This window comes from Cuculus canorus, chromosome 9, assembly GCF_017976375.1.
Source record: "Cuculus canorus isolate bCucCan1 chromosome 9, bCucCan1.pri, whole genome shotgun sequence".
Classification (NCBI taxonomy): Eukaryota; Metazoa; Chordata; class Aves; order Cuculiformes; family Cuculidae; genus Cuculus; species Cuculus canorus.
This window is the reverse complement of record NC_071409.1, coordinates 16,567,869-16,588,490: the sequence shown is the minus strand read 5'-3', so window position 1 is coordinate 16,588,490 and position 20,622 is coordinate 16,567,869. Positions and strand designations below refer to the sequence as shown.

The 20,622-nt window shown below is 39.1% G+C and overlaps 1 protein-coding gene across 13 annotated transcripts in view; it reads left to right on the top strand.

Moving 5' to 3' along the window:
- The window catches only part of ATP11B (ATPase phospholipid transporting 11B (putative)), a 73,159-nt gene that overhangs the window by 34,345 nt on the left and 18,192 nt on the right, over nt 1–20,622 (top strand). For 11 of the 13 annotated variants that reach the window (XR_008451313.1, XR_008451312.1, XM_054074897.1 and 8 more), the window contains exons 19-29: nt 6,310–6,513; nt 6,789–6,942; nt 9,078–9,180; nt 10,808–10,953; nt 12,293–12,352; nt 12,643–12,770; nt 13,580–13,718; nt 15,753–15,776; nt 17,179–17,244; nt 17,542–17,645; nt 18,300–18,465. Coding sequence is in view for 11 of the 13 variants with exons in the window: in XM_054074897.1 (XP_053930872.1) it covers nt 6,310–6,513; nt 6,789–6,942; nt 9,078–9,180; nt 10,808–10,953; nt 12,293–12,352; nt 12,643–12,770; nt 13,580–13,718; nt 15,753–15,776; nt 17,179–17,244; nt 17,542–17,645; nt 18,300–18,465 (1,294 nt within the window). In the remaining 2 variants the exon portion in view is untranslated. The remainder of the gene's footprint in view (nt 1–6,309; nt 6,514–6,788; nt 6,943–9,077; nt 9,181–10,807; nt 10,954–12,292; nt 12,353–12,642; nt 12,771–13,579; nt 13,719–15,752; nt 15,777–17,178; nt 17,245–17,541; nt 17,646–18,299; nt 18,466–20,622) is intronic. The other 2 variants (XM_054074895.1, XM_054074894.1) reach the window with 1 other exon arrangement.

Genomic DNA, 20,622 nt, shown 5'->3' with positions numbered 1-20,622 from the left:
CTTCACGACCCTCATAGTAAAGATTTTTTTCTTATAGCTAATCTAAATCTTCCCCTCTTTCTAGATCTACCTATGTTCTATCACTACAAGCCCCTTGTAAAAAGTCCTTCTCCAGCTTTCTTGTAGGGCCCCTTTGGGTACTGGAAGGCTGCTCTAAGGTCTTCCTGGAGCCTTTTCTTCTCCAGGCTGAACAACCTCAACTCGCTCAGCCTGTAATAGAATCACAGAATCACCAGATTGGAAAAGACCTCTAGGATCATCAAGTCAAACCATTCCTATCAACCACTAAACCATGTCCCTGAGCACCTCATCTACCCATCTTTTAAATACCTTCAGGTATGTTGACTCAACCACCTCCCTTGGCAGCCTGTTCCAGTGCCCAATGACCCTTTCCGTGAAAAATTTTTTTCTGATGTCTAGCCTGAACCTTCCCTGGCAGAGCTTGAGGCCATTCCCTTTACCCTGTCACCTGTCACTTGGGAGAAGATGCCAGCACTCTCCTCTCTACAACCTCCTTTCAGTTAGTTGTAGAGAGCAACAAGGTCTTCTCTCAGCCTCCTCGAGGCTGAACAACCCCTGTTCCCTCAGATGCTCCTCGTAAGACTTGTTCTCCAGCCCCCTCACTAGCTTCGTTGCTCTTCCCTGGACACACTCCAGAGCCTCAACATCCTTCTTGTAGTGAGGGGCCCAGAACTGAACGCAATATTTGAGGTGCGATCTCACCTCCCTGGACCTGCTGGCCACACCGTTTCTGATACAAGCCAAGATGCCATTGGCCTTCTTGGCCACCTGGGCACACTGCTGGCTCATGTTCAGACAGCTGTCAATCAGCACCCCCAGGTCCTTTTCCTCCGAGCAGCTTTCTAGCCACTCTTCCCCTAGTCTGTAGCACGGGATAGGGTTGTCGTGCCCCAAGTGCAGGACCCGGCATTTGACCTTGTTAAACCTCACACCATTGGTCGTAGCCCATCAATCCAGCCTGTTCAGATGCCTTTGAAGACCCTGCTTACCCTCCAGCAGATCGAGACTTCCACCCTGGTTAGTGTCATCTGCAAACTTACTTAGGGTGCATTCTCCTCATCCAGGTCATTGATAAAGACATTAAACAGGGCTGGACCCAGCACTGAGCCCTGGGGGACACCACTTGTGACCGGCCTGCAGTTGGAGTTAACTCCATTTACCACCACTCTTTGGGCGTGGCCATCCAACCAATTTTCCACCCAGGAGAGTGTGTGCCTGTCCAGGCCAGAGGCTGACAGTTTCCTAAGCAGAATGCTGTGAGAAACTGTGTGAAAGGCTTTACTGAAATCTAAGACGACTACATCTACAGCCTTTCCCTCATCCAGTGGGCGAGTCACCTTGTCATAGGAGGCAATCAGGTTAGGACCTGCCTTTCTTGAACCCGTGTTAACTGGGTGTGATCACCAAATTCTCTTGCATGTGCTTTATGATAGCACTGAAGATCACCTATTCCATGACTTTCCCTGGCACTGAGGTCAGACCGACAGGCCTGTAGTTTCCTAGATCCTCCTTCAGACCCTTCTTGTAAATGAGTATAACATCAGCCAGCCTTCAGTCAAGTGGAACTTCCCCAGTCAGCCAGGACTGCTGGAAGATCATGGAAAGGGTTTTGACAAGCACATCCACCAGCTCCCTCAATAATCTTGGGTGGATCCCATCGGTCCCCATAGACCTGCGAGTGTCTAATTGGCCAAGCAAGTCTCTAACCACTTCCTCTTGGATCATGGGAGCTTTGTTCTGCTCCTCTAGCTGCTGGGTATGTACACACAGGGAACAACTTCCCTTGGTATTAAAGACTGAGGCAAAGAAGGGCAGTAAGTACCTTAGCCTTGTCCTGATCCTTTGTCATAGTTGTTTGCTTTGCATCCAGTAAGGACTGAATAGTCTCTCTGGTCCTCCTTTTACTATTAATGTATTTATAGAAAGATTTTTTATGATCTTTCACTGACTTGGCCAATCTGAGCTCTAGTTTGGCTTTAGCCCTCCTGTTTTTTTCCTCTGCATGATCTAACTCCCTCCCTGTAGTCCACCCAAGACTCTTGTTCCTTCTTCCAAAGTTCATAAGCATTCCTCTTCTTTTTGATGTCCACCTGTATCTCCCTGCTCAACCAGGCTGTTTTTTTTTTCCCTGCCAGCTCATTTTTCGGCACATGGGGACAGCTTACTCCTGTGCTGCCAGGATTTCCTTCTTGAAGGGTACCCAGCCCTCTTTAGCTCCCTTGCCCCTTGTCTCCCATGAGACTTCATCAACTAGCCTTCTGAACAGTCTGAAGTCTGCCCTCTGGAAATTTTATGTGGCCATTCTGCTAACCCCCCTCCTCACCTCACCTAGAACTGAGAATACTATCTCATGATCGCTTTGCCCCAGGCGTTCTCCAACTGTCACGTCCCCCACAAGGTCGCCTCTGTTCGCAAACGGCAGGTCCAGAAGGGCACCTTCCTTTGTCGGCTCTTTCACCAGTTGTGTGAGGAAGTTGTCATCCACACACTCCAGGAACCTCCTAGACTCTTTCCTCTCCGCTGTATTGTACCTCTAGCAGACATCTGGAAGATTAAAGTCTCCCACAAGGACAAGAGCTAGTGATCTTGAGACTTCACCCAGTTGTTTATAAAAGAGCTCATCAGCTGCTGCTTCTTGGCTGGGTGGTCTATAGCAGACTCCCATCACAATAGCTGTCTTCTTGTGGGCTCCTCTGATTTTCACCCACAGGCACTCAATCCTGTCATCACCATAATTGAGCTCGAGGGTATCAAAGCACTCTCTAATGTAGAGGGCTACCCCACCACCTCTCCTACCTTTCCTGTCTGGCCTGAAGAGTTTATATGCCACCATAGCAGCACTCCAGTTATGCGAGTCATCCCACTGTGTTTCCGTGATTGCAACTGTGTTGTAGTCTCCTTGCCCTACAATAGCTTCCAGTTCCTCCTGTTTGGTGTAAATGCACTTCAGCTGGGCTGTTGTTCCCTCAGCTCTTATAAAGGGAATAGTGTTCATTCCCAAATGACTGGTACTTAGATTATCTAACCCATCAGTGCCAATTACATCTTTTCTGTCACTTCTTGGGAGAAGTACTCCAGCCCTCTGGTCACCTTCATGACCCACCTCTGGACATGCTCCAAAAGAGCCATGTCTTTCTTGTGCTGAGAGTTCCAGAGCTGAACAGAGTACTCCAGGTGAGGTCTCACAAGAGCAGAGTAGGGTGGGAGAATTACGTCCTTCGACTTGCTGGCCATATTTCTTTTGATGCAGCCCAGGATATAGTTGGCTGCCTGGGCTGCGAGTGCACACTGGTTGCTGTTGTCCAGCGTTTCATCTGCCAGTACCCCCAGGGCCTCAATCAATCCTCCCCATGTGCGCTTGGCCTTGTTGAACTTCATGATGTTAACACAGGCCCACCTCTGAAGCCTGTCCAGGTCCCACTGGATGGCATCCCTTCCCTCCAGCATGTTAACTGTACCACACATCTTGTTGTCATTGGCAAACTTGAGAAGGGTGCACTAAATCCTACAATCCATGTCACTGACAAAGGAGTTAAACACCAGTCCAAATACTGACTGCTGTGGAATGCCACTTGTCACTGGTCTCTACTTGAACATTGAGACATTGACCACAAGTCTTTGAGCGTGACCATCCAGCCAGTTCCATATCCACTGAGGTAATCATGAATCAAATCCATCTTTCCAATGTGGAGACAAGGATATTGCGTGCAACAGTGTCAGATGCTTTACACAAGCCTGGGTAGATGATGTCAGTTGCTCTTCTCTTATCCAGCAATGCTGTAATGCTGTCATAGAAGGCCACCAAAGTTGTTGGGCAGGATTTGCCCTTTGTGAAGCTATGTAGGCTGTCATCAGTCACCTCCTTATTTTCCATGTGCCTTAAGCATAGTTTCCAGGAGGATCTGCTCCATGATCTTGCTGGGCACAAAGGGAAGACTGACTGGCCTGTAGTTTGGTGGGTCTTCCCTTTTTAAAAATGGGAGTTATGTTTCCCCTTTTCCAGTTGTGCGAACTTTACTGGACTGCCATGACTTCTTAATTATGATTGATATTGGTTTAACCACTTCATCTGTCAGTTCTCTGAAGACCTGCAGATGCTTCTCATCAGGTTCTATGGACTTGTGCGCCTTCAGGTTAGTTAGATGGTCTGGAAACTGATCTTCCGTTACAGTGGATGCTTCTCCAATCTCCCAGTCCCTACCTTTGCCTTCTGCGTCTTGGGCAGTGTAGTTTGAGCCCTTGTCAGTGAAGACTGGGGTAAAAAAGTTGTTGAGTACCTCACCCTTTCTTTCTCCTGAGTAACCTGGTCTCGTGTTTCCTTCTGAAGAGGGACCATGTTTTCCTTAGTCTTTCTTTTATAACTGATGTGCCTAGAGAAGCTGGCTGTCCTTGGTTGGATTCCATTCTATCAGGGCTTTCGCTTTTCTAACCTGATCCCTGACTGCTCAGACAGTTTCCGTGTATTCTTCCCACACTGCCTGTCTTTGCTTCAGCCCTCTGTAGGCTTCTTTTTTGAGTTTGAGTTGGTCCAGTAGCTCCTTCTTCATCTATGCAGGCCTCCTCCAGTTTTTGCTGGACTTTCTCCTTGTTGTGATGCGTCACTCCTGAGCTTGGAGAAGGTGATCCTTGAATATTAACCAGCTTTCTTGGGCCCCTCTTCCTTCCAAGGCATCATCCCATGGTATTCCACCAAGCAGATCCCTGAAGAGGCCAAAGTCTGCTCTCCTGAAGCCCAGGGTAGTAAGCTTGCTGTGCACCCTCCTTGCTGCCCTAAGGATCTTTAATTCCACCATTTCACAGTCACTACAGCCAAGGCTTCCCTTGAGTTTCACATTTCCCACCAGCCACTCCTTGTTGGTCCAGCATGGCTCCTCTCCTCATGGGCTCCTCTGTAACTTGAAGGAGGAAGTTACATTGATACATTCCAGGAAGCTTCTGGACTGCTTGTGTCCTGCTTTGTTGTCCGTGCAACAGATATCAGGGTGGGTGAAGTCCCCCACGAGGACATGGGCTCGTGAATGTGAGGCTGTGACTATCTGTCTGTAATGATGGCCTTATCTGTTCATTCTTTCTCTTCTGGTGGCCTGTAGCAGACCCCTGCTGTAATATCACATGATCCTGCCCTTCCTTTTATCCTGATCCATAAGCTCTCAGTCAGCTCCTTATCCATCCCCAGGTGAGCTCCGTGCATTCCAGCTGTCATTGACATAGAGGGCAATGCCCCCTCCTAGTCTTCTTTGCCTGTCTTTCCTACAGAGCCTATATCCTTGTATTCTTCCATTCTGATACTCCAGCCACAGGAGCCATCCCAACATGCTTCCATGGTGCTGATGAGATCATAACCCTGCAGGCTTGAACACATCTCTTAACTCCTCTTGTTTATTTCCCATGCTGCATGTATTTGTATAGAGGCATTTAAGCTGCACCCCTGGTGACACTGATTTACTCTCTGAAGTGGCTGGTATGCTTTTGTGCTGCTCTTCAGGTGCTCTTCTGCTGACCTCTGTTCCTTCTCTGGGCATCTAGTGCTGTCACTGGCACCAGATTGGTAGCAGTAGGATGGGTTGAGGTTCCCCTCCCACAGCAACTCTAGTTTAAAGCCCTATTCACCATACAATGTGTGCCGTGAAAAACTCTCCTGCCACCACCAAAAGTTCTATGCTATTCTTGTTTAGTGTGTTTACCACTCTTTGGATTGAGGAGCATTCAAAACACATGTTGTATCAACTGATTTTGGCTTAATAATGATGACATACAGCGTGCATCATCAGGAGGGATTTAATGTATGTGAAACAGAAAAATTGCAGTAAATATTTAGGGTAATGGCTAATTCCTTGGGAAAACTTCTATACATAGCTGCTTTGCAAAGCATTCTGCTTGTGTAGTGTGTACTTTGTAAGCCAGAGGGTGTATTGTACACTGGAGTGTACAGATGGAAGGAGCACTTAGAAGCTTTTCATGCATCACAGTACATAGTAATTGTTGTGGGCTGTTTTCAAGCTTCTCAAGTGCAGCAATGATGTCTAATTTATCTTAAGATATGCTTATTACAAGTTTGGAATACTTGGCAGGATTGAAGTTCAGTTTTGTTTCATCAAGGGCTTTGTTTTATTGCTGGTAACAGAATGTCATCTGCTAGACTATGAATCTCTGAAAATACATGTAATATTGGAAATGCAGTCTTAAATTATCATTGCATTGGGGTTGCAGGAGTAACATGGAATTACAGTGTGAGCTCTTTATTTGTAAAGTGTTTTATTGTTTATTTAAGATTTTTCTTATTTCTAGACTGCAGGAGAAAGTCCAAGAAACTATAGAAGCACTCAGGTTGGCTGGTATCAAAGTGTGGGTACTCACTGGAGATAAGCATGAAACGGCTGTCAGTGTCAGTTTGTCATGTGGACACTTTCACAGAACCATGAACATCCTTGAGCTTGTGCAACACAAGTCAGACAGTACATGCGCAGAGCAACTGAGGCAACTAGCCAAGAGGTAAAATACCTGAGATGTCATTATCTCAGTGACGATCTTAGCTTGGTTTTCTTTTAATTTCAAATTTTGTGATGATTTCTTTGATATATGTTCTAAGCACATGAAGTTGCCTTTTTAAAAATGTATTTATTAATATAATAACAGGCTTGACGAAGCAGCCTGTCTCACAGGGTAACTTTGTTGTTTATTGCATGGGCAACTGCATAGTTCATTAAAAAAAAATGTAGATTTTTTTCATCACACCAGTACAAAGCCAGTGTTTTGTCCTTGAATAGAATAAAGGAAGACCATGTTATCCAGCATGGACTGGTTGTGGATGGGACCAGCCTCTCTCTTGCACTCAGGGAACATGAAAAATTGTTCATGGAAGTTTGCAAAAGCTGTTCTGCAGTGTTGTGCTGTCGCATGGCACCCCTCCAGAAAGCAAAGGTAAGTGGGAATATAGTCAGGATTGTCTTGTAGGTATTTTTATCATGCTTTAAAAGGAAAGGATTTCTTGAACTGCCTTGTCTGTTTGCCTGATCTTTTCTGTGATTTGAGTCCTTAAGTTCAGTTGTTATGGAGCAGTTTGCTCAGAAGTTTTTATGTATGTTTGTGAAAATTTGCAAGTGGCTTGAGGGAGGGGTCAGAATACTGCCACTGTGCAAGAAAAAGGCCAGTCTTTAATCAGCCTTTTGAGTGTTTTGTCAGGCAATAACTATCCTGATCATCTGCATGATTTTACGTTGCCTGTTTCATCACTTGTCTAAACCAAAAAAATTGAAATTGAAAAGTCATGAAACTATAGGGAAATAATGTGCTTCTTTAAAAATGTGCTTAATTTCTTGACTAATGTTTAATTGTATACCTCTACTGGAGTATTTTTTAATTTATTATACTTTTAGCTTATTTGTATGCTTTAAAGGCTTTTTGTGTGTATTTCCAGTAATATTAAACCTCTGAAAGGACCATTACCTACTCTATTTTTACTCCTTATTGAAAAGAAAAGGAAAGAAAGCATCTTTTTACCTTAAAGCACTAGGAAACCCTGATGTGCAAAAAACAGCAGGCTGTTTTACTGTTTTGAGGTCACTTATCCTGCTTCCAACATTTAGCCAGACTTTTAATGCAGTCTTTAGAATCACTTCATTATAAAACTGTTCAACTCTATAAAAAACTTAATAAAATCTCATTGAAACTAATATTATATTATGATGTTTGTGACTACTACAAGAAATTTTATGGTTGTGTCCACCTTATGTGCACTCTTTTAGCTATAATTTTGGCCATCCTTTCTCTTTAAGGTGTAGTTACTTGCATGCGTTGTGTCCTTGTTCTTATGTTGTCATTTAATTTGATTTGTAATGTGTTTTGTACTGCCAAATTTGGGAGGTAGCAGCCAATCATACTTTCCTTAATTCTTACCCTGTCCAGCAGATAATCTCTATTATTTCCTGTGTTTTGTGATGAAGCACAGTAAAACCTAATTCTCATGGCAGTGACTTCTTAATTTTAAACTCTGAATTCTGTGAATCACTGCAAGAAATGCCATGCAACATGGGAGGGAAGGGTGAGGAAGGAAAAGTATTGCAGTTTATTCTAGCCTTGCTAGATTTTCTGCTGTAGGCATGCTTCTTGTAAGGTTTATTCCAAGGTTAACCCGGAACTCATCTTAATAGTTCATCATTTCATTTAATTTCATTGCTTGTTAATATGTGGCTAGGAGTATCTCTACTTTTTTTGGTATATTTTATGCCTCAGCAGCCTTTTTAAAGGTTTTTCATGTCAGTCATTCAGAGCTGCTGCTGATTGCTGTTGGTAAAGTTTTCCAGAGGATTTGTCTTGACCTTTTGGTGTACATGTTTGTCTGTCTAAATTACCACAGTCTTCAGTACCTCACGAGGACTGATCTGGGTGACACTGCAGCCTTGCTCCCCCTTGAAGGCTGCTTACTAAGATTTAATGCTAAACGTGCTCGACCTAAGTACCCCTTACGAATAGGGAACCTTTACATTTGGATATCAGTACCTGCAATTATGTAATGTATTCCCACCATCAGGTGGATTTCTCTGAATTGTGAACTGTATTTTATCACTTGTGTTCCTCGTGTGACGTGAGTTACTGTTCCTGCGAGTCAAAGTACTGATATTGCCTGCTACAACTCAGTTATTTGAATGCAGTTTCTGGTGTCTGCTTGCCTCATGCAGGTGACGCTCTGTTGATATAAACCCTTTGGGTTTTCTGGAACTTCAGGCAGAAAGTGCGATATCTTTTCATATATAAGAATTTTTGGTTTTTAGAAAATCTTTGGAATCTGCATTCACACTGTTACCTCTGCAGTCCACTTATGACTGAATTAGAGAAGCTTCTACCTTTATTTAGAGCTATCTGGGAAATTAATGAATTAGTAATTCTCCTTAACCAAAAACCTCATCTACCTAAATCCTGTCTATTTAGAATATTGTTGGCACTTGCATTAAGTATCTCTTTCCTTTCTGTGAAGCAGATATTTGGGAATTGGAGGTGTGGTTTGTAGGTATGCTGTCTATCTAATTTGAAAAATTTCTACCTTTTTTTCCCCCCAGGTAGTGCGACTGTTAAAAACGTCTCCAGAGAAACCTATAACGTTAGCAGTTGGTGATGGTGCTAATGATGTGAGCATGATACAAGAAGCACATGTTGGCATAGGTAACTTAATTTTGTCAGAAGAGATAAAGGCAAATAAGCTGTAAATTTTAGAGGGTTAGGATCATGAATAGTGTTTATAAACAGATAAACTTCTAATGTTTTTGCACCTGTGAATGGCAAGAAAAAGACTTTTATTGAAATTCAAATTTTAAGGCTGTTTGCTTTCACAAGTCTTAGATTTAGTGCCAGTAATCAGAGGTCCTGTTTAATGCTGCATCTAAAGAACAGCAAAGATTCTCTGTAACCAGAATCTCAGAAGTACTCTGCTTCAGGTATTGAAAGTGAGTGTCTCTAACTTCAAACATCATCAGGTTCTAAGTTCCCGTGTAAAAGCTGACCTTCAAACCTGTCTTTGTGCTTAGCTGCCACTGTTCGCCCTATGTCTGTGTCACTCTAGAAATGCCTTTTGTGTCTAGTTTGTCTTTGAGAAGGCTTTCATTATATCTCTTGAGACACAGTTACTGATTCTTAGCTAAGCTTGGTAGTTCGCTCTGTTTATATGTTTTGTGTTGTTTGGCCAGAACCTTCTTTAAGCTTTTTTGTCTTTCCTGCTGTGTTATGTAACAGTACAAAACATACTTAGAACTGGATTGGTACTCATCACAGAGTATTTAATTTAATTTAACAAAATTTTCCTTTACTGACTTTGCTGGACAGCATTTGTTAGAATAGTAAATGTTGGAAATTCTTACATAAGGTGTTGGTACATCAGGATACTCAGTATGTCAACCTTTGTAATTAAAAAGGTTTATGTAATGTTTATCTTGTAAATCATGTGGCCGTGATTTTTAAGGGAATGGGTGCAATCTGCTTCAGAAGGTTACAGGTCGATAGAAAATTATGCTTTATCCTGTACTTAGTTTATCAACTAACTGAAGCTTATTATAAATAAAATCATTCAATTTTTTTCTTTATTTGTAGCACGTTAGACATTACATGTGCATTGGTCAGAACTAGCATGTCTCTGTCGTGGAATGTGACAAGGTGACCTTTAGACTGCTTGTTGTTTTTCAGAAGCAACCATCACTTTTAAATGTCTGGTTTTCAGGAATCCTGGGCTAGTTTTCTTCTGTAAAAGAGTGTTTTGTGTTCTCTGTGTATGCTTATCCTAATCTTAATAATAGCTTTTAGAAATGAATTTGTGTTCAGCTGTGACAAGTGACAAGCATTGTAAGCCCATCAGAGTAACTAAACTGCTATTACAAGAACAGCAGTTTTTTTGTTGCATTGTTGAGTATAGGTCATATGTTAATTCTCAGAAAGTACTGTAGGAAAAAACCTCTCTGAAGTAAAACATACTAAATCGATAATTAATGATTGATTGATAATGGCTTGCTTGGTTTGGGAATTTTGATTTTGTATGGCCTTATGGAAACGATGTTTTGGTTTGATTTTTTTTTTTTTTTTTAATTGGATCAGCACCAAACAAGCAGTTTTAATTTTGTCAGGAATAATGCCTTTGTTTAGCACTGAAAGGTGCTGAAGTCTTTATAAGATTGAAATCTAGGAAAACAAAACAGTAGCTACAGTTGTATGTTGTTGGGAGATTTTTAAACTTTAATTTTTATATGTTTTTTATGTTTTACATGCTTAATTTGTTTTCTGCTTTGTTTCCCAAATATTATAGGAATCATGGGCAAGGAAGGAAGACAAGCTGTACGGAACAGTGACTATGCAATTGCACGGTTTAAATTCCTCTCTAAGTTGCTTTTTGTTCATGGGCACCTTTACTATATTAGAATAGCAACCCTTGTACAGTACTTTTTTTATAAGGTGAGTCTTCAAGAGTGCGAGTGAAGTTCACAGAAGAATGTGTGACACTTTCCCAGGAAAAAAATTATTTCAGATCTAACGTTTTTGTTTGGAACAGGTTGAGTATCTCTGTTCAAACATGTTCTCGGGGGTTTTTTTCTGTATTTCAGAACCAAACACAGTACTTTTAACTGTGAAGCTGTTCGATATTTCCACATAGAAATGGGTTGTAAATACTACAGTGAGCTTGCCTATGCTAAGGGGCAGACAGACATGTTTGCTCTCTGAAAGCAGCATTAATAGCTTGAAATTAAATGCATTCTTTAGCAAGATGTAGAAGTATAAGCTTTTTTGTTTATTGATTTAATATGAACCAAATTCATTCATCTGTCTTAAAAGAGAAAAGGAGCATGGGAAGTAGTTGAGGGAGGAAGGACCAGCAGAAAGTGTGTGGGGAGAGAGCGTGTCCTTTGCCAGCAGGCACACCTTAAGAAAACTTCACAGTCCGAGCCTTGACTTAAATCTTGAGTTGAAACACTGCAAGGGAATTAAGCACTAGGGACTGAGTTATCTCAGGGTACCTCGAGGAGCTATGGGCATGGAGCAGCAGGGCAAGCTTAAGCAAAATGCTAGAGGGAAGAGTGGAAGTACAGCCTGGGAGCTCAGTCCTGGGCTGGGGTGTTTGAAATGCTGATAATGTGGGTTTTTTTTTCTGGTGGGCAGTTTTGGTTGTTTTGTTTTGTTTTTTCTGTGTGCAGTTTTTGTTGTTGTTGGGTTTTGGTTTTATTAGTTACTCAATCATCAGCTGTGATAACAAGTAAAAATCCACTTAGAGATTCTAGCATTGGCCACCAAGTTTTATGACCCAAACAAGGGAAATTAGGGGGTCATAACACCAAGCCACTTTTTATCTTCTATTGTTTGCTTTCTGTTATAGGTAACATGGTGTTACACTTCAGTTTCTGTTTTGTCTATTCCCATGCAATAAGCCAACAGGAACAGGGCATAGGCTTTCTTGAATGAATTGTGAAAGCTATTTTGCAAAGAAGTTCTTAAAAACCTAAGGGGATAATGGATGGATTTCTCCTCCTTTTAATACTCCTTGTACTCTCATAATGAGATGTGTTCATCAAGCACATAAAATTAAGTTTATATTTTTCAGGTTGATTGTCGCAAAGGACAAACAGAATAAATAGACTCTCGAGCAAAGCATATTGCTTCACTTTGCCAAATAAAGTGCTGAAATGCTTTATGCTCTCCCTGTGTATTTTTACAAGCTTGTAATAATTAGCAAGTTCTTTTAGGGTTGTGAGACATATGCTGAGCTTAACTGTTTCCTTCACTATTTTTTTTTTTTCAGAATGTGTGCTTTATTACACCACAATTTTTATATCAGTTCTTCTGTTTGTTTTCACAACAAGTAAGTATTGGATGCCTTACATCTTGGTAAATGTGTGTGAAATGTTCAGAGTAAATAACTAAAAAAATGAGAAAGAACTACAAAGGAGCAGCACAGATTTTACACTTAAATATCCATCTTAATTTTCCATATTTGATAGTTTGTTACTTAATGGTTATGTGAGTATTGCTTTTTTCTAACTAGTAAAGTCACGTAATTAATGATTTGTTGCTGCTGTTAGTATGCTAATAAATTTTAATAAACAACACTTTTCTTTACAAGATTCAAACAATTTTTGTTTCCATTTTCAGACGCTCTATGACAGTGTATACCTGACTTTGTACAATATTTGTTTCACTTCCTTGCCTGTCCTCATATACAGTCTTTTTGAACAGCATGTGCATCCGCATGTATTACAGAGTAAACCTGTGCTCTATCGGTATGTATATCTTGCATATATTGTCACAGTAGCACTTCATTTAGAACAACATTGGCACCTGCAGAAGTCTGAACTTGCTATTATACATTCCTACCGTATTTTTAGCTATAATTTGTCATTTTTAGTAACTGTCTTGAAGAGGAAGAACTGCAGCTACAGAATCTTCATCTTAAAAGCTAATTAACATGAGTAGTTTAAGAGAAGCACCTTTTTATGTCTGTCATGTTAAGACTGGAAGAGAATTGAGCACTTGATCGGTTTACATGATTGGCAGACTTGTCCATTACCTGTAGGAGGAGAAAATCACAAACACAAATGAAAATCTCTGAGACATTGGTTAGGGGAATTGCCACAAAAAATGTTAAACTAAGAGGGGAAGTGATTTCCTGTAGAATTAGATGTCCTCCCAGTGGTAGCATGTTGCACTGCATACTGGAGGAGAGAGTGTGTGGTTTTGTAAAAAAAAAAAAAAGAGCTCTCTTTCAGATCTATTTCTCTTTTCCTAAAGGTGTGGCTTTTTCTTTCTCTTGCAATTCCACCTTCAGAATTCTAGTTTGTGCTATTCTGAATTTGACCCACTAGAGACCTTTGCCATTTGTGATCCCCGTGTAGAACAGAGGCAAATATTGAGCTCAGTTCTTTTCTTTGCCCATGATTTATGTGTTTTTTCAGTATGTCAGCATTCATTACATGTATCTTGATGCAGCTGAAAAGTTACATTTATTCAAATAGTAGCAGTCATGCAATGTGAATAGCTGATGGATTACATAAAGACCATCTGAAATCCAAAATCTGTTTTATTTCTGCAGAGACATCAGTAAAAATGCCCATCTGGGTTTTAAACCATTTCTTTACTGGACCATCTTGGGCTTCTTTCATGCATTTATTTTCTTTTATGGCTCGTATCTTCTAATGGGAGAAGACACTTCTCTGCTGGGAAATGGCCAGGTATGATATCATAAGAATTAGTCTACCACTGTATTTTGGTGATATTACTAAATGTTTTTTTTTTTTTTTTTTTTTTAAGAAAAATCCTCTTGTGTCAGAAATAAAAAGAGTTTTTTTATTTTTATGACATACATAATTACCACAGATGCTTTGCCAATATTCATGCATGCTCTCAAGAGCAACATTCTTAAAGTGGAAACTGTAAGTCATGTTGTCAGGAAGCATATGTCCATGAAGATCGTATCTTTCTAGATCATAAATTTGTTATAGTTGTTTTAAACTTTATATTATTTTATATACTTTTTTGTCAAAATAATATGTCATATCTTCAGTAAATGATCATTCATTCAGAACTCGTGTTGAGTTGGACTTAATTGCGGTGTCAAACAATAGCTTCTCTTTAGCATCTGTCATAAAATTAAGCTTAAATCTGAAAGACACTGAAAGTCTTATTTAAAACATTTTCCTGAAAATGTATTATTTTAATTACTGAGAATTTTTTAAAATTAAGTGACACAGGCTACTTTTACTTTTTTTTATTCAGTTTTAAGACAGTAACTTAATGAAATTGTCAAATATTAATTTGACCCTTTCTGTTTTAAAGATGTTCAAGTTAACAGGAAAAATCATATACAAAAAACCCTCTAAATCGTAGATGAAACGATTACAAATCTGCTTCCACGTTTTCCCTGGTTCTGAGTTAGTGAGCCCCATTTAGAAAAATTAGATTTTGGTTTTTTCTCTCATAAAACTGTTATGAGTAGTGATGCAAAAATACGTTTTCTTCTCTCATTATGTCATTCTTACTACCGATATGAAGTGCTTGCTGATTCCTGTGTCGTGCTTGGTAGAGTTGCACATTATGGCATGAGGTGCAGAAATAGCATCATGCTGTATTCGAATTGGTACCTTGGTGACAGGGAGTGGGCATGAGCTCAGGAAGTTTAGCCAAAAAAAAAAAGGGGGGAAAGGGAGAGGTGTCCATATAGTGATGAACAGAAAACAACCAAAATTGTCTCAAGTCGCTAAAATCATGGAGCATCTGAAATGGAGGTTAGCAACCCTGCAGAGAAAGGAGCACTAGAGGGAGGTGGTGCAGCTAGCTGGAATACCTAGAGGTTTCATAATGAGACATCTGATGAGAATGTTAAAATAGTTGCTCTTCAAACTAAAATGTCTCTTACAACTGAGGTATGAGTGTATCTTCTATTGCCATTTGTTACAAGCTGTGTGACTTTGAAGTTCTTGTGAACTGGCAAAAGACCTTCAGTCCTCCTGTAATGAAGTAATTGTACACAATGCGTCAGTGCGCTCTGTGCAGCTGTCTTAGCTGTCGAAGCACCTCCCTGCGAGATTGCTTAGTAAGCATCCACAAGGCAGGAACAGGCATTTTTTCATTGTATTTAGTGACAAATGTTTGGTTTGGGCAACAGATTATGTTTTATAAATTTAGACCAATGAGTTAACGTAGGCTTTATAGAGAAGGCTCTTTTAATGGTTTCTCATATAAATTAACTTCAAGATAAGATTTTGTAAATATACTTAGTGAATGAGCATACTGGAAACAAAGCTTTCAGATGCCGTTTGGGTTCTCGTGTTTTCTGTGATGTGCTTTTTAAAAAGGAGTCTTAGAATCTATTTGGTGTTAATCACTGCCTTCTCTGTATTTGCTGATAGATGGTTATTATAAATGTGTTGTAGTGTAATATCTGCAGTGCATGAAGTGTGTTGCAAGTTTTGTGTGTGCCTGAAAAAGCCAAAGTTAAGGGCAAGAGAAACTCATGTAACTGCTGATGTACTTTGTTGTACAAAGTCCTGAAGAGGTGAGCACTTTGCGCAAATGAGAGATACAAGCTAGTGTTAGTGCAAGGCATTACATTTTCATTCCAAGTTCTCGGTTTGAAGCAATACAATAGATTGTAAATAATGTGTCAATGCTGGTGGTTTCTTAGGCTTACCTCAGGACAATGTGGAACAACTTGATCTTTTAGTTCTTTTTTCTCCCCCCCTTTTTCATGCTGTGCATGTCGTCAGATTTTGAAACCTAACAGGCAAATGGTAAGAGTTTAGAAGAGGAGGAGATACAAAGTATTGTATCTGTTACTTCACAGGATTAAAGGATGCAGCATCCACGGTGTAAATGTGTTCAAAAATAAAATGGTGGCAAGAACCTGTTCATGTTTTGCTTTCTAACTCTGTGGCCATTGAGAGCAGTGTTAGCAAAGACACTTTCTTTCACAGGTCACTCAGGAGCAGTAGTCAGATTTTACTTCAAGACTTATTGCAGCATTTAACAGCAAACATGTGAAACATAACTGTCAGTGTGAAAAGCAAATAGAAGACTTCAGAATATGTGTTATAACAAAGATCTGTAAAATTATCAGCAAAGCCAGGCTCGTGGTCTCAATTTTGTGCCTTTTGTAAAGATGAGAAAAGCAGTTGTGAGATACACCATCAGGCTGTTAGGGTCTTTTTGGCAGAGCTCTGTAACAAGGACTACAACTGTGTGAATCCCAGTTCTATGCCTCTGTGCCGTACTAACAAATCAGCTCTAGGAGGATGACTTTGCCTGTCTGCATGTGGTGCCTTTCTCCTTGCTTGCTTAGTTTACTACCAGTAAATACAGAGTTGAGGATTTGGTTGTTCAATATGTCAGTGGCAAAAATAGCTGCAAAACAGCAATGTCTTCAGTTTCAGCACCCAGACTGCTTACAAGAGCAGAGCAGTTGGACCTGTTGTAGAATGGCAACGTGTGTCTGAGTAGCATGTGTGTAGATAGTTTACAACCTCAGCATCCTCGCTTGGTTGTCAGAGCTGAGATTTTATTGTTGTAGAACTTGTTCAGAGTTTTTATAGTTTAATTTACATTAAAGAATAAAGAGAATACAATTTACATAAAGAATAAGAGAATACAAAAGTGACAGTGATTTAGAATTGAATCTTAATTTTGTGTTGATTAGCCTTGAAACAAAGTGTCTTTTCCTTAGAATTTTCTTTGAAAAATACAATGGCACCATTATTTTTGAATTGTAAAATTTTGGGGGGGGTAAAAAAGTGAACTTTCAGGGGATGCTGCATGTTGAAAATTATCTGGAAGTGTTTAAACTTGAAGTGAATACCTTCCACCCAATATTTGCTTTCTGTTGGATGCTTATACTTGATCAAATTGAATTCTTGGTTTTCCTATCATTTCATGTTATGGACTTTCTTCATATTTCATGTAGCCTTTGTGGCGATTTGTTTTGAACCAAGAAGAAAGATGACTTGTGGGTGGTTGATTTTGCTCTTATCATAACTTTGTGTTGTATTCTTCTTGCTTTTTCACGGTGATTCATTGTCACAAGCTTACGTCCCCAGACTTGTTTTGTTAGTGTAGCTGACTTGAGAAAAATCTAGGTTTCCATGAATGCTTTTAACTGATTATTTTTCTTCAATGATTTTTGCCTTGCCGTTTTCTTAGATGTTTGGAAACTGGACATTTGGTACTTTGGTCTTCACCGTTATGGTTATAACTGTTACGATGAAGGTACGATGCTATAATAATTACTGTTGTGTTTGGATCATGTGGGCAAATATGTAATAAAGCAATAATTTAAAATTTATTCAAAAGTTATACAGAAGTAATTGATTCTGGAGGAGTCCAGATGAGTCGTTTTTGTGTTTGGTTTCATTGTTGGTTAAATATTTTCTCTGTACTATTTTGCACGTTACAACAGCATTTAGTGTTTGAACTGGAAGTTCATAAGTACATTCAGACTGGTATTTGTGATTTTCTGTAAAGCAGAGGGGGAAAGGAAGTTCATTGACATCATCTCTGTTTTAGATGGCACTAGAAACTCACTTCTGGACATGGATAAACCATTTTGTTACTTGGGGATCCATTGTATTTTATTTCATATTCTCCTTGTTTTATGGGGGAATTATCTGGTGAGTGATAATTTTTTTTTTTTTTTACTTTCCTTTACATAGTACATAAGGTAGATGAAGCTATAAAAAAACATGGAAGCATTATGTTCTACAGTCTTGCTCTGAATTTTGTGACAAGTGTCAGAAAAAAAAAATTCAACCTAGAACAGCCACTTGCTTTTGGTGATTCTTTTAGAAATTGGAGCAATACTGCTAATCTGCCCTGTGCTCAAGGACAGGCATCACTTGTCTCTGACAGCCTGTGACTATAAAGGCATTTTTGTTTTAAAAAGTATATAGGTTCTCAAAGGTGCTATGTAACAGGTAAATGTTTGCAGCAGAAATAAAGACACAGGGATGTGAATCAGTGAAATTATGTATTTCTTATCTTCTGGGATCTTGGAGAGAGAGGGTGGTGGTTGGTTTCCTGCAACAGAATTGAAAACTAAACAGAAATGTTTCTCTATGAAGGTTGGCATCCTCCTTTCCCAGAGTTTCTCTGCAAGTCACCTCCAAGGGGTTACTAGATTTCTTCATGGACATCATGCAGATGTAACTCTTCATCCCAAGGCACTTCCTGCTTGATGTCAAATAAGATACAATTGAACCTGCCTGTGCTGTACATTAGTTTCTTGAATTTCCTTTCAGTAATTGCCATTTCTTTTAACTTTTCAGGCCATTTTTACATACCCAGGACATGTACTTTGTATTTGTTCAACTGTTGTCAAGTGGTTCTGCTTGGTTTGCCATAATCCTCATAGTAGTTGCTTGTTTGTTTATTGATGTTGTGAAGAAAGTGCTGTATAGACATCTACAACCAACAAGTACAGAAAAAGCCCAGGTAATGTTATGCTTTTGTATCCAACTTACTCAATAGTTAATAACGTAACTATTTAATATTAAGTTATTAAGTTAAGTTAACTAACTTAACTAGTTAATAGTTAATAACTTACTCAATACTCAAAAAGATGTTTGTTAAAATCTGTTTCATAAACTAATTACTTCCCAGTGGTATTTGTTGTCTTACATTGCTGTCATGCTTAATGCGTAAAAGTGTTCTCATTTCAAAAGATAATCGTTAATTTAAAACTACAAAAATGGGGGTACCATTTTACAAGGAAATAACATTTATGTTTAAGTAATTGATATTAGCAATAGCAAAATTAATTTATAAAGGGGTCACTCAGTCTTTTGCATCTCAGCTTGCAACTGAGGATCATACTACACATTTTTGTATTGCTTTAAAGTTGTAACTTATTCTCATTTTTCTAGATATTAGAAGCTCTCCAATGTAATTGGCAATGGATGGTTCTTAAAATGTGATGAAAATAATTTAAAAAAAAAATTACTTTAGTAGCATTTGTTTTACTTAGTACTTCTTAACTCTGGATCACATCATATGCTGTGTATTTGATGCGGCATTTTTGTAAATTCATAGAAGAGGTCTCAAGATTACAGAATCTAACTTTTGCCAGACACAGGCTACAAAAAAATCCTTGAAAACATTCTGTTGAATTTAGGCTCTCTTTTACGTAAATATCTCATCTATGTTTGAGTGTTCTCTTTAGTTTCAGTCATGGAGAAGTCATCCTGACCCATTGTTCGAATAGTTACTGTCTTTGGTTTCAGTTTTCACCGTTTTATCTTTTTATACTTTTTCTGCTAGACTGAAAAGGCTTCTATTAACGTTTTCTTGTTTTATTCATGATTAGTTTTCTGATCAAGTTAATTTTCTCACTAATAAATAGATTGGACTTGTATCTTCTGTCAAAAAAGGTTATTTTCCAGTCTTTTAATCATTCTTGTGTGTCTCCTGCAATCTTCCTAATTCCTCAACCTCATCTTGAATTTTGTTTTCACCAGTGAACACAATTTTTCAGCACAGGATTGGTGCCAAGTACGGAAATCATGAATCCCCAAGCTGTATTCAGTTTACAAAAATAATACTCATCAGTAACCTATTATCTTCTGCATCTTTTTCTCATCTGCAAGTGATTATGTTGGTTTCTTCCAGGTCATTGATAAGAAGTTAAATCACATAGGGACAAAAAAATAGTGAAAATTAATGAAGAATCCAGTTGAGAAAGATACCTCGTGCAGTTATGTTCTGACACCTCTTAGAGGTTTCTAGTCCATATTGATTTTGTGGTGTCCTAGGTGCTTAATCCAAATTACACTGAGCTATGTGCTATCCACAGTTCTTAACTGCATTACATCAATACTGTTACCTTTAGCATCTAACCTTGTAATTACTTTGATGTAAATGCATGTTGATTTACTTAAAATATATTGCTCTTATAATCTGTGTGTTAACAGAAAATCCATGTGAGATATTCCCTTAATTTGCCCTAGGATCAACATCATACTGACAAACCTATTACTAGCCAAAATATCCTGTTAGTCCCTTTTCTAAACTGGATTTTTTCAGACTTGGAATTAGTATGTAAAAGCCAAGTTAAATAACTACTACCTTTCAGAGGACTGCTAAACTAGACCTGATAAGACTTAGTAGCACGTTATTGCACTTCCTGGATTAAAGAGTCTTCATTTAGGAAAAAGCCTATAGATAATTATGCTTACTTTTTTTTTTCCCCTTCAAAGGGAAAAAAAAGAAATCTTGAAGAAATCTTGATGAATGTCTAACACATTTGCTGTGACTATAGCCACATTCATAGCCATGGAGATTTTGCTTTGTGCATCTCTATTAGTCATGTTTATTTGTTTTCCTCATTCCTGTTCCACTTTGCCATTTGACAGTTATCGGCATCAGGGTTCATGTTTACAAATATACTCTTTTTTTTTTCTGAAAACACTTAATTCCTGATGTTGCAAAGTCAAGGTATCTTAAGATCTGATTTGATCAGAAATGCTTCAGCAGCCATTCAGTGGTTTGGCTGTGGGTGTCCAATAGTGAAATCGTAGTTAAAAATGTATTTGCAAAAAGAAGACACCTGTTTGTTCTTTGCTTGAGGTTTAGTTTGTTAAGATTTCCCAACTC